At 48.3% G+C, this 12,039-nt stretch overlaps 1 protein-coding gene across 1 annotated transcript in view; it reads left to right on the forward strand.

The window, feature by feature from the left end:
• The first annotated feature begins 458 nt into the window (after window positions 1-458).
• Window positions 459-12,039, forward strand: part of LOC118572193 (dynein heavy chain 10, axonemal-like) — a 12,685-nt gene continuing 1,104 nt past the window's right edge. Inside the window, exons 1-4 of the mRNA XM_036171642.1 lie at window positions 459-635; window positions 1,023-1,253; window positions 7,855-8,045; window positions 9,735-9,933. Coding sequence (XP_036027535.1) covers window positions 459-635; window positions 1,023-1,253; window positions 7,855-8,045; window positions 9,735-9,933 — 798 coding nt within the window. The remainder of the gene's footprint in view (window positions 636-1,022; window positions 1,254-7,854; window positions 8,046-9,734; window positions 9,934-12,039) is intronic.

Here is a 12,039-nt window from a genome sequence, read left to right on the forward strand (position 1 = left end):
CTTTTTCTTTCCTCTGTCTCTCTCTGTCTCTGTCTCTGTCTCTGTCTCTGTCTGTCTCTCTCTCTCTCTTCGAGACAGGGTTTCTCTGTATCCCTGGTTGTCCTAGAACTCACTCACTATATAGACCAGGCTGGCCTCAAACTCAGAAATCAGCCTGCTGGGATTAAAGGCGTGTGCCACCACCACCACCACCACCACCACCACCACCACCACCACCGGGTGAGGACTTCTCAAGTAGCCTGAACTCTGGTCGTATGTTAAAATTGTAAAAATCAAACTCATTATGTTGTCAATCAAAGAACTTCTCAAGTAATGATATCACTTTGATGGGACTTAACCTCCTTGGAAAGAGAACAAGACAGAGACCGAGGAGGGGATGGGCTAGCTCCCTGATCAACAGGAGAGAAGAACTACCTGACAAACTTGAACATTACAGGTTTTTCCTCAGCTAGGGTCTAATGAGTGACTCTCCACCAGGTGAGATCAAGCTGGAGATGCCTAGCATCAGTGTGGAGGGGGAAGTGTCGGAGCTGGCAGCCAACCCAGAAATGCTGGAGTCCTTGGAGCAGTGTGTGATCAACTGGCTGACCCAGATTTCCTCTGCTCTGGAGATCCAGCTGAAGAAGACACCCCAGGTAATCTGTGAGGGCTTGCCACCCACCATCCCGAGAAAGGGCTCCATGGGAGCCAGCCTCTTTCTCTCTGTTTGTGACTTCTCTGAACGATGCTGGGGGAGCTAAGGCTATCTCCTCACACTGCTCCTCTGCAGCAGTGATGTGTGGTTTCTGGCCCTGTGGGCACCACCAGGATGGGCAGGATCTTTGTCTTGCATTCCCAGTAGAGTCCTGAGATCCACTCTGATTGGACCACGTCAAATGAGAAGTCTACCCAGAAACCCTGCTCTGACCTGGAGTATTTGGGAAAAGGAGGATGGGAGGAGGGATGGGCACTGTAGAAATGACCACAGGTGTGTCCACCCACAGTGATGCTGAGTGACGTCTGTGTGTTCACGTCTTTCCCAGGGCAACGGTCCTCTGGCTGAAATTGAGTTCTGGCGAGAAAGAAATGCAACGCTGAGTGCCCTCCACGAGCAAACGAAGCTTCCATTTGTTAGGAAGGTCTTGGATGTGATCAAGGAAGGTGAATCCATGATCACAGCCAACGTGCAGCCTGTCCTGACCGAGCTGTTCAAACTCCACATGGAGGCCTCGGACAATGTGCGCTTCCTGTCCACCGTGGAACGTCACTTCAAGGTACGAAGGGTGGGCTGTATTCTGGAAAGCCAGCTCTTTGAGGGACGCTGCGTGGATGTCACTTTTTAAATACATTTAGGGGCTGGGGTTGAGGCTCAGTTGGAAGAGTACTTTACTTGCTAGCATGCACAGAACACTGGCTTCCACCCCAAGGACCACATAAGCCCTGCATGGTGGTGCGTGCCTCTAATTCTAGCACTTGGGAGCAGTATCGGAAATTCAAGGTCATCCTTGGCCACATAGTGAATTTGAGGAGAGCCTGGGCTACCTGAATCCTTTTCTTTTTATTTTACTTATTTTTGTTTTTACTTATTTATTTTTCTATTATCAGCTTGATACAGTATAAATTCTTATCCTGATAGTGAAATGTTTGATTGAGGCTTGCCCAGTAATTGAGTAAAACCAAAACTTATTATAAGCCACAGTCATCCTAGGGTCCCCCCTGCTATATAGCCTCCCTGGTTCTGTGGATTGCAGTCTGATTATCCCTTGCTTTCTATCTAGAATCCACTTATGAGTGAGCACATACCATGTTTGTCTTTCTGAGTCTGGGTTACCTCACTCAGGATGATATTTTCTAGTTCCATCCATTTGCTGACAAATTTCATGCTGTCATTGTTTTTCTCTTCTGAGGAGTACTCCATTGTGTATATAAACCACATTTTCTTAATCCATTCTTCAGTTGATGGGCATCTAGGTTGTTTCCAGGTTCTGGCTATTACGAATAGTGCTGCTATGAACATAGTTGAGCATGTATCTTTGTGGTATGATTGAGCATTCCTTGGGTATATGCCCAAGAGTGGTATGGCTGGGTCTTGAGGTAGATCAATTCCCAATTTTCTGAGAAACCACCATACTGACTTCCACAGTGGCTGTACAAGTTTGCACTCCCACCAACAGTGGAGGAGTGTTCCCCTTGCTCCATGTCCTCTCCAACATAGACTGTCATTAGTGTTTTTGATCATGGCCATTCTGACAGGTCCTTTCTTTTCTTTTTATTTTATTTATTTATTTTTGTTTGTTTAAGAGGATTTCCCTGTGTAGTTCTGGCTATCCTGGAACTTACTCTGTAGACCAGGCTGGCCTCAAACTCAGAGATCCTCCTGCCTCTGCCTCCTGAGTGCTGGGATTAAAGGTAATTGCCACCACCACTTGGCTGAGTCCTTGTTTTTAACAGGCAAACAAAAACAAAGTAAATAATTCAAGATTTTGGAAAGTGAACCCAGGCTTGTACATGCTAGGCAAATGTTCTACCCTAGCTTAATACAATATTTTAAAAGTTGTCATCAAAAACTGCATGTAGTGTGATTTCTACAATGCTAGCCTGGTCTACAGAGTGAGTCCCAGGACATCCAGAGAAACTGTATCTTGAAAACCAATAAACAAACAAATATATAAAGTCTTTGTCATTGTTTGTTTTTTTGTTTTTGGGGATAGCGTACTCTTGTTGTTTTTTGAGACTGTGTAGTCTTGACTGTCCTGGAACTCACTCTGTAGACCAGGCTGGCCTTGAACTCAGAGATCCCCTGCCTCTGCCTCCTGAGTGCTGGGGTTAAAGGCATGTACTGCCACTGCCTAGCTGTTCCTATGTTCTTAATCTTTTATTACTTTTGATTATGTGTAAGCCTATGCACACAGGAGTGCAGGTGCCCACAGAGGCTCTGGCTTGGAGCAACAGGCAGTTGTGAGCCTCCTGACATGGTGCTGGAAATTGAAACTTGGGTCCTCTGGTGGTGACGTACATGCTCTTAACTACTGAGCCATCTCTCCAGCCCCTAAATATTTATCTCTTATTATTCTTAATTATGTTCCTGCATTTTTGTCTTCATGAGCATAATATGCCATGTTACGGTTTGAATGGAAGTGTCTCCCATGGGCTTACAGTACTGCTGTTCTGTGAGGTTCTGGAACCTGCAGGAGGTAGAGGTCTCATTGGAGGAAGTAGACCATGGGGGTGGGAAGGGTGTTGTCCTTGTGGGGCTCCTTGCTGTCTGTTCTTTCTGATTCTGGCTGGCAGGAAGTGCACAGGTCTTTCCACCCCACACTTCCAGGATGCACACCACCTCACTCTTGTTTTTATGATGGAGTTGTAATACTAACTTAAAGACTGAAATCGCAGGTTCCTCATCAGATACGCGATGTGTCAGCCCCTAGTTTGCTTCCTGTTGTTGTGATAAACCACTCTGTGCAACGGGTCTTTCTTTGGACCGCCAGCTCCCAAATAATGACACAGAGACTTATTATTATTTATGAAATCTTGGCCTTAGCTTAGACTTGTTCCCAACTAGCTCTTATAACTTAAATCAACCCATTTATATTAGTCTGAGTTCTACCATGTGGCTTGTTACCCCTCCTCAAGTACCATGCATCCCATTTCCTCTGAGTCTGGCTGGTGAATCCTACCTCTCTTCTTCCCAGAGTTCTTAGCTCTTTCCAGAAGTCCTGCCTATCCTCTCCTGCCTAGCTATTGGCCGTTGAGCTCTTCATGAAACCAATCAGAAGGTGCCTTGGCAGAGACACATCTTCACAGTGTACAAAACGGTGATCCCACAGCAACTCTGACCAGAAGCAACGTGGGGAGGAGAGGGTTAATTTGGCTCACACTTGCTGGTCACAGTCCAACAATGAGAGAAGTCAGGGTAGGAACTGAAGCAGAGACCATGGAGGAAGAGCTTGGCTTTCTGCCTCACTCTTTGCTCATAGTCAGCTAGCTTTCTTCATTTTTAAGTCTTTATTACAAAACATTTTTTATGTGTATAGACGTTTTGCCTGCATGTATGTCTGTGCACTATGGGCATGTCTGGTCCAGCCCATGGAGGCCAAAAGAGGGCATCAGATCCCTTGGGACAGGGGTTACAAATGTTTGTGAGCCGCCATGTGGGTGCTGGGAATCAAACCCAGGTTCTCTGAAGAGTAGCCAGTGTTCTCAACCTCACACCATCTCTCTAGCCCGTCAACTCTCTCTCTCATATACTGCAGGCCCACCTGCCTAGGGATGGTGCCGCCTAGTGTTGGCTGATCTCGCCCACATCGAGGACCAGCTAAGACAGTTCCTCACAGACATGGCCACAGGCCAATCTGACTGAAGCAGTCCTTGAGTTGAGGCTTTCTCATGTCGGGCCTGCCAACAGTCAGCTGGGTGGCTGGGTAGAGGCGTGCAGATTGAAGAGACAATGACGAAGACAGAAAAGAGTCGAGAGGGCTGCCGGTCAATGCCGGACAGCCCCGAGTTTATTTCACAGCCAGCTTATATGCAGTTTTGAAGGACAGAGGTAGAACAATGCACAGCACAGGCATTCAGCCACTGTCTACCCTGCCTTGTGTCAAGAAACAGGCAGACTCATTTTCTATCTCAAAGTACCTCTGGCTGGCATCAGCAGCCTGCATCTAGCTAGATAGTGTGTTCCTTCTTGTGGGCTAATCAGGACTTTCTCACAGCCCTTCAAGGAGACTCTGTGGGCTAATCAGGACTTTCGCACAGCCTGGGAGCAAACAAGCTTGAACTTTATTGACTCAGAATAAACTTCAGATTCAAACTGGGAAACTGAGTCAGTTGTGGCCTCCTAAATTCTCAGATGATCTCAGGCTGTGCCAAGTTGATAGCTGGCATTAATTAGGACAGTCACTGTACTGGTGTATTGGTGTGTGACTGCTTTCTTGATAAAAACACATGTCTCCCATTTAGTGGGTCAGGATTTGGGAAGGGCTCCATAGAGACATTCATCTTGCCTCCCAGGGCATCGATTGGATGGTTGGTTACAGCATCCCCTTCCAGAATGGCTGCCTTTCTTGCCTGCTCCTTTTTGCCTGGATGTCCTTAGCTTCCTCCCACATGGAGGCTCAGAGCCAGGGCTTCTTCAGGAGGATTGGTCATCTCCCAGCATCCTGGTTTCAGGGTAGCAGAGTGGTCACACACTTCCTCCATCTTGACTTACTTCCGGAGGACAAAGAGAAGACTAACAGTTGTGCTTGGAAAAAGCACACCACCCTAACCTATGTGTGTGTGTGTGTGTGTGTGTGTGTGTGTATGTGTGTATGTGTGTATGTGTCTTTGTGTGTGTGTGGTCTTTGCAAACATCAGGCCAGTAGGGTATCAATCCTCGTGTGGCAAGAAGGAAATTCAGTTTGACACAACTCAGTAGTCAGTGCTGGTTCAAATTTTGAGAGTCGACACCAGGCAGTTTATTTTAGGCATTTTTCTAGGCATATTTCTTTTCTCTCTTTTTTTTTAAGATTTATTTATTTATTATGTATACAGCATGTATGACCGGAAGAGCGCACCAGACCTTATTACAGATGGTTGTGAGCCACTGTGTGATTGCTGGGAATTGAACTCAGGACCTCTGGAAGAGCAGTCAGTGCTCTTAACCTCTGAGCCATCTCCCCAGCCCCCTATTTTAGGCATATTCCAACAGAGCACAGTTTTGGAAAAAAGTTTCCTGGTGACAATGAACTCAACTTGTGTGTATAATAATGCTTACGACATGATTGCATCGAAACTCTTTTCAAAGTACATGTGACCTTTTCCGTAAAGATGGGTCCTATTGGCTGAGAAACAGCTACCACCTCTCACCTCACCAACTCCTGAGCCTGAAAAAGCCTTTCTAGCCAAAAGGTCTCTAGATGAAAGCTGTCCCTCAACCAAAAAGCCTTTGGTTCCTGTCTCCTTGCTCCTTATGTACCTTTCTCTGCCCACAATATCACTTCCTTCTTAGTGCTGGGGTTAAAGGTGTGTGTGTGTGCCACCACTGCCTGACTGTTTCTCTCCTAGACTGAGTCAATCTCATGTAGTCCAGGGTGACTTTGAACTCACAGAGATCCAGACGTATCTCTGCCTCCAGAGTGCTAGGATTAAAGGTGTGTGCCACCACTGCCTGGCTTCTATGTTGAATCTAGTGGCTTGTTCTGTTCTCTGATCTTCAGGCAAAGTTTATTAGGGTACACAATACATCACCACAAACAGTGCTCAAGATAAGGGTCTAGGGAGGATGATCGAGATAAACACACAAGTCTGAGGGACCCAGATGTGGCCCTGGCCCTCCAGAGAGCACAGAGGTCACCAGCCTATTAGCCACATCCATTCCCAGTCTTCTGGGATGAAAACAGGTTATACATCTCTTCCTTGGAAGAGACAACCCTGCATGTTTTTTTGTTTATTTTCTTGTTTTTGTTTTTGAGACAGGGTTTCTCTGTGTAGTTTTGGTGCCTTTCCTGGATCTCGCTCTGTGGACCAGGCTGGTCTCGAACTCACAGAGATATGCCTGGCTTTGCCTCTCAAGTGCAGGGACTAAAGGTGTGCACCACCCACCTCCCGGCAGGGATGACATCTCTTGATAGAAAGGGGCAGAAGCAAGTGGATCTGATGGAAGTGTACTTGAAAGATAGAGCATGCCACTCTTGGCATATGTAATATAGTGCGCGCGCATGTGTGTGTGTGTGTGTGTGTGTGTGTGTGTGTGTGTGTGTGTGTGTGTGTGTGTGTGTACTCCATGTATAGACAGTCAGTCCTCACCCACCAATTTAACCAACTTCAGATAAAGAATATTTGGGGATCCAGTGATGGTGGCACATGCCCTTTAATCCCAGCACTCAGGAGGCAGAACCAGGTGGATCTCTGTGAGTTCAAGGCCAGCCTGGTCTACAGAGTGAGTTTCAGGACAGGCTCTAAAGCTACACAGAGAAACCCTGTCTTGGGGAAAAAAAAACAAGAAACAAACAAACAAACAAAACCCACAGAATATTTGGGAGGAAAAAAATTGCATCTGTATAGAACACCACAGCTGTTTTGTCGTTGTTATCCCCTAAATCATATGGTACGGCATCCACAGGGCTTTCTCACTGTTGCAGGTATTCACTAAGTCACTAGACAGTATTCAAAGTGTCCCCGTGAAGCCAGGCATGGAGATGCGCTTGTCTTAGTCAGGGTTTCTGTTGCTGTGAAGAGACACCATGACCACAGCAACTCGTAGAAAAGGAAACCATTTCAGTGAGAACTGGCTTACAGTTTTCAGAGGTTGAGGTCCATTGTCATCATAACGGGAAGCATGGTGGCATACAGGCAGACGCGGTGCTGGAGAAGGAGCTGAGAGTTCTACATCTTGATCCGCAGGCGACAGGAAGTGAACTGTGTGGCACACAGGGCATAACTTGAGCATAGGAGATCTCAGAGCCCTCCTCCACAGTGACACACTTCCTCCCTCTAACAAGGTCATATCCACTCCTGCAAAGCCACAGCTCCTAATAGTGCCACTCCCTGTGGAGGCTGAGGTAGGAGGATTCAGACTTTCAGGCCAGCCTGTGCTACATGGTGAGATCCTGTCTCAAATAAACAAAAAAGCAAGCAAACAAAAACTCTACAGGAGCTAGGTGTCGTGGTACACACCTGTTATCCCAGCGCTCAAAGGTGGAAGAGAGAGGATCAGGAGTTGAAGGTCATCCTCTGCTATGTAGTAATTTTGAGGCTAGCTTGGGCAACATAGTACGACCCTGTTTTAAAAAAAAAAAAAAGCAGAGAGAGAGAAATGTGTGTGTGTGTGTGTGTGTTAGCTTCCTGACCTTGAGGCTAAGCCCCTCTTCTGTCCCCTCTGTGTGGCTTTGGCAGAACATCACACATGGTTCCAGCTTCCATGTGGTCCTGGACACCATCCCATCCATGATGAGCGCCCTGCGCATGGTGTGGATCATCTCGAGACATTACAACAAGGACGAGAGGATGATCCCACTCATGGAGCGCATCGCCTGGGAGATTGCTGAGCGCGTGTGCAGGGTCATCAACCTGCGCACCCTGTTCAAGTGAGGAGCCATGGGGCCAGTGGGGGTTCCTTCTGGGATCCAGCAGCCCTGTTCAGAATAGGAGGGGGGCTCAGCAGTAGAGCGGGTGCCTAGTGTCCTAAGGGCCTGGGTTCCAAATCCCAGCACCACAAAATAATGTCACAGAGATGGCAGTGTACTAACCATCACATCAGTTGACTTAAGAGCATTCTTTATGGGGCTGGGAAGGCGGCTTAGCAATCAAGAGCGTTTGCTGCTCTTGCAGAGGACCTGGGTTCCGTTTTCAGCACCCACAGGCAGCTCACAGCCTCCTGCCTGGAATTAGAGCTCCAAGAGAAATCTTATGCCCCCTCCTGGCCTTCCTGGGTACTGCACTCATGTGGATATACATATACACACATATGCACATCATTTTAGAATATATATTTAAAAGAACATTCTCGGGTTGGGGAGTTAGCTCAGTGGTAGAGCGCTTGCCTAGCAAGCACAAGGCCCCGGGTTTGATCCTCAGCTCAAAAAAAAAAAAAAAAGAACATTCTCTTCATCTCCCAAAGAAGCCTGGTACCTTTTAGTAGTCACTTCAAACCTCCTCCCTCTCCAGGTGTCCAGGCCTGGAGATCATGCCACACCAAGTCTTTTCTGGGTGGTGTTTCACTCATCATGACACCTCCAAGGCTTATCCATGACGTATGTGCATCACCTACACTTCATTCCTTTTTATGACTGAATAATATTCCACTGTTAAAATGTAACATGCATTTTATTTATATACTGTAATACACAATTCCATATATGATGTATTATGTAACACATGCAATTATGTATATGTATGATTTCTCAAGTTTCATGTATTTTTGAGACAGAGTCTCATTATGTATCTCTGGCTGACCTGGAACTTGATATATAGATCTGCCTGCCCCTGCCTCCTAAGTGCTGGCCTTACAGTTATGTGTCACTATGTGTGGCCTATTTTATTTTTATTTATGTGTATGGGTGTGTGTCTGTGCGAATGTATGCACAAATGTGTGCAGGTACCTGCAGGAGGGGCCAGAAGAGGGCATCAGATCCCACTGGAGCTCTAGTCACATGTCGTGTGAGGTGCCCCGAAGTGCATGATGGGATCTGAACTCTGACCCTCGGGACGGAGCAGCTCATGCTCTTAAAGGCTGAGCAGTGTCTCCAGCTCCACGTGTGTGGTTTTGACTGGGACTTTGCTCCTTATTTATATTTGGAGAAACCGAGGTAAATGGCCTGGGCACTCAGAAGGAGCAGCCTGTCGGGTTTTAACTATTTTGTGTGTTCGTGATGTGGGGATCAAACCTAGGGTCTCGTAAAGCTAAACCCATGCACCACCACCGAGCTGTGCCCAGCCATTTTCTCACATGGGTGAGATTGGCTCCATGCAGGGTCCGTGCTCCAGGGTTGCGGCCACCAGTGTGAGCATGAGGACAGACACCAAGGCTACTTACTCTCCCCTGGGAGCTAGGTGGGATGGTTGCTGGGAAAAACAGATTGGCCCCAGTTTGGGGGCCCCTTTGTGCCCTTGCAAATTGTAGAGGCTCATGAAGAAACATTCCCTTGAGGAGGGCTTGGTGCCAGGGAGGTCCTGGATGAGAATCCTCCCAGAGACCAATGCTCTGGGGGAGTGGGGCTCAGATGTGGGCAGCCATGTCTTTGCTCAATGAAGCCCGACGTCTCTCTGCCTAACAGAGAAAACAGAGCGAACGCCCAGCACAAAACCCTGGATGCCAGAAACACTCTCAAGCTATGGAAGAAATCCTATTTCGACATCCGGGCCAAGATCGAGGCTTCTGGTAGGGAGGCGCGCTGGGAGTTTGACCGGAAGCGGCTGTTTGAGAGAACAGACTACATGGCCAGCATCTGCCAGGACCTGGCAGATGTCCTGCAGGTAGGAGCCACTGGGTCTTCTGTGATGTGTGTGGATTTGCCTGATGGAAGGAAGCATTCTGGCCTTTGGATGGGGCATGCCACCATGTTGGGTAGATTCTGGAGATCTGAAAGGGTCCGATAGAAACTTTCGAAAGAAGAACGTATAGAATATTCTTGAATGTACCAGAATGTCCCTGCTGTACCCCAGGTCTTTTTGCGACTGTGGATGTGTATCTAGGCTGGCTGGCCGGTGAACCTCAGGGACCCGTCTGCCTCCACCTCCCCAGTGCCTGGGCATCCAACGTGGGTCCTCATGCTCTAACTGAATCAATCCCTTCCCCTCTGCCTGAAGGCTTTGCAGCTTTTCTCTGTGCTCCGGCCTCTCTGCTGGCAGACCACCTCCTGAGCACCCTTTGTCCTGGGTGCTTTCCTGTCCCGGCTTTGATTCCCTGGTGATTCCCCCAACCTGCCATCTTCCCACTATCCCCTGAGGCCTCACTGTCCCCACCTCCTCCTTCTATCCCTACCACTCACTGATCTTCATTGACCTGACCCCCCCTGCATTGACCTGACCTCCCCCCTGCTCTGCATTGACCTGACCTCCCCCTGCTCTGCATTGACCTGACCCCCCCTCCTCTGCTCTGCATTGACCTGACCACCACCCCCGCTCTGCATTGACCTGACCTCCCCCCTGCTCTGCATTGACCTGACCACAAGCCCCCTCTGCGTTGACCTGACCCTCCTCCCCATCCCCACTCTACATTGACCTGACCCCCCCATCTGCATTGAACCGCCCCCCCCCCCACTCTGCATTGACCTGACCCCTCCTAGCTTTTGGGCAGAGGGGCACACACTTAGTGTCTGGGTGGCTAGCACAGCCCTTACCTAGAGGTGTTCTATCCTCAGTTCACTTTGCACTGTCATGGAGAGCCCAGTGTGCCTGAACTCATGCTCACCCCAGGGGACACAAAGTGAGCAAGACAGAGCAAAACCAGGGCCAGCCACATCTCCGCGGTGGCTGGTATAAGACAGGGGTGCCGGGGAGATGGGTCAATCAGTAAAGCACTGATGAGGCAAGCATAAGTATCTGAGTCCAGATCCCCAGCCCCCACATCAGAGCCTAAGCTGAGCCCTGTGTAACCTTAGTGCCAGGGAGGGGGTCCCGGGGTTCTATGGTCCCTGGGCTTGCTGAAAGAGTCCCAGGTTCAGTGAGAGACTCAAAAACAAGGAGAGGCAGCAGGTGAGGTAGACACTCGGCATCTACCTCTGGTTACACACACACACACACACACACACACACACACACACACATACACACAGATACACACACACACCACACCACACACACACACACACACACACACACCACACACACACACACCACACACACAACACACACACACACACACACAGATACACACACACACCACACACCACACACACACACACCACACACACACACACACATCACACACACAACACACACACACACACAGATACACACACACACACCACACACACACATACACACAGACATCACACACACATACACACACACAGATACACACAGATACACAAACACCACACACACACACAGATACACACAGCACACACACACCACACACACACAGCACACACACACAGATACACACACCACACACACACACCACACACACATACACACACACACCACACACACACCACATACACACACACATACACACAGATGCACACATACACACACAGATGCACACACACATTCATACACACACAGATACACACACCACACACACATACACACACACACACCACGCACACACAGAGGCATGTGCTAGATGCATGTGTACACACATGGGCATATACATACTCATGTGTGACAAAACGGGCCGGTGCTGGAAAGACAATTGAAACAGGACATGTTCTCTTCCCACATCCTCCTCCTCTGCTATAGCATAACAGCAACCTAGACAAGAAAGTGCAGAGTATGGAAATTTTAAGTTCTTTCTGTATATTTCATTATGCTCCTTTAACCTTGAGTATTATTATTTTTTAGACGGGGTCTCATGTAGCCCAGGCTAGCCTCAAACTCCCTTTGTCATTGAAGACCTTGAACTTCTGATCTCCC

The sequence above is a fragment of the Onychomys torridus genome, chromosome 22 (assembly GCF_903995425.1).
Source record: "Onychomys torridus chromosome 22, mOncTor1.1, whole genome shotgun sequence".
In the NCBI taxonomy this organism is placed as follows: Eukaryota; Metazoa; Chordata; class Mammalia; order Rodentia; family Cricetidae; genus Onychomys; species Onychomys torridus.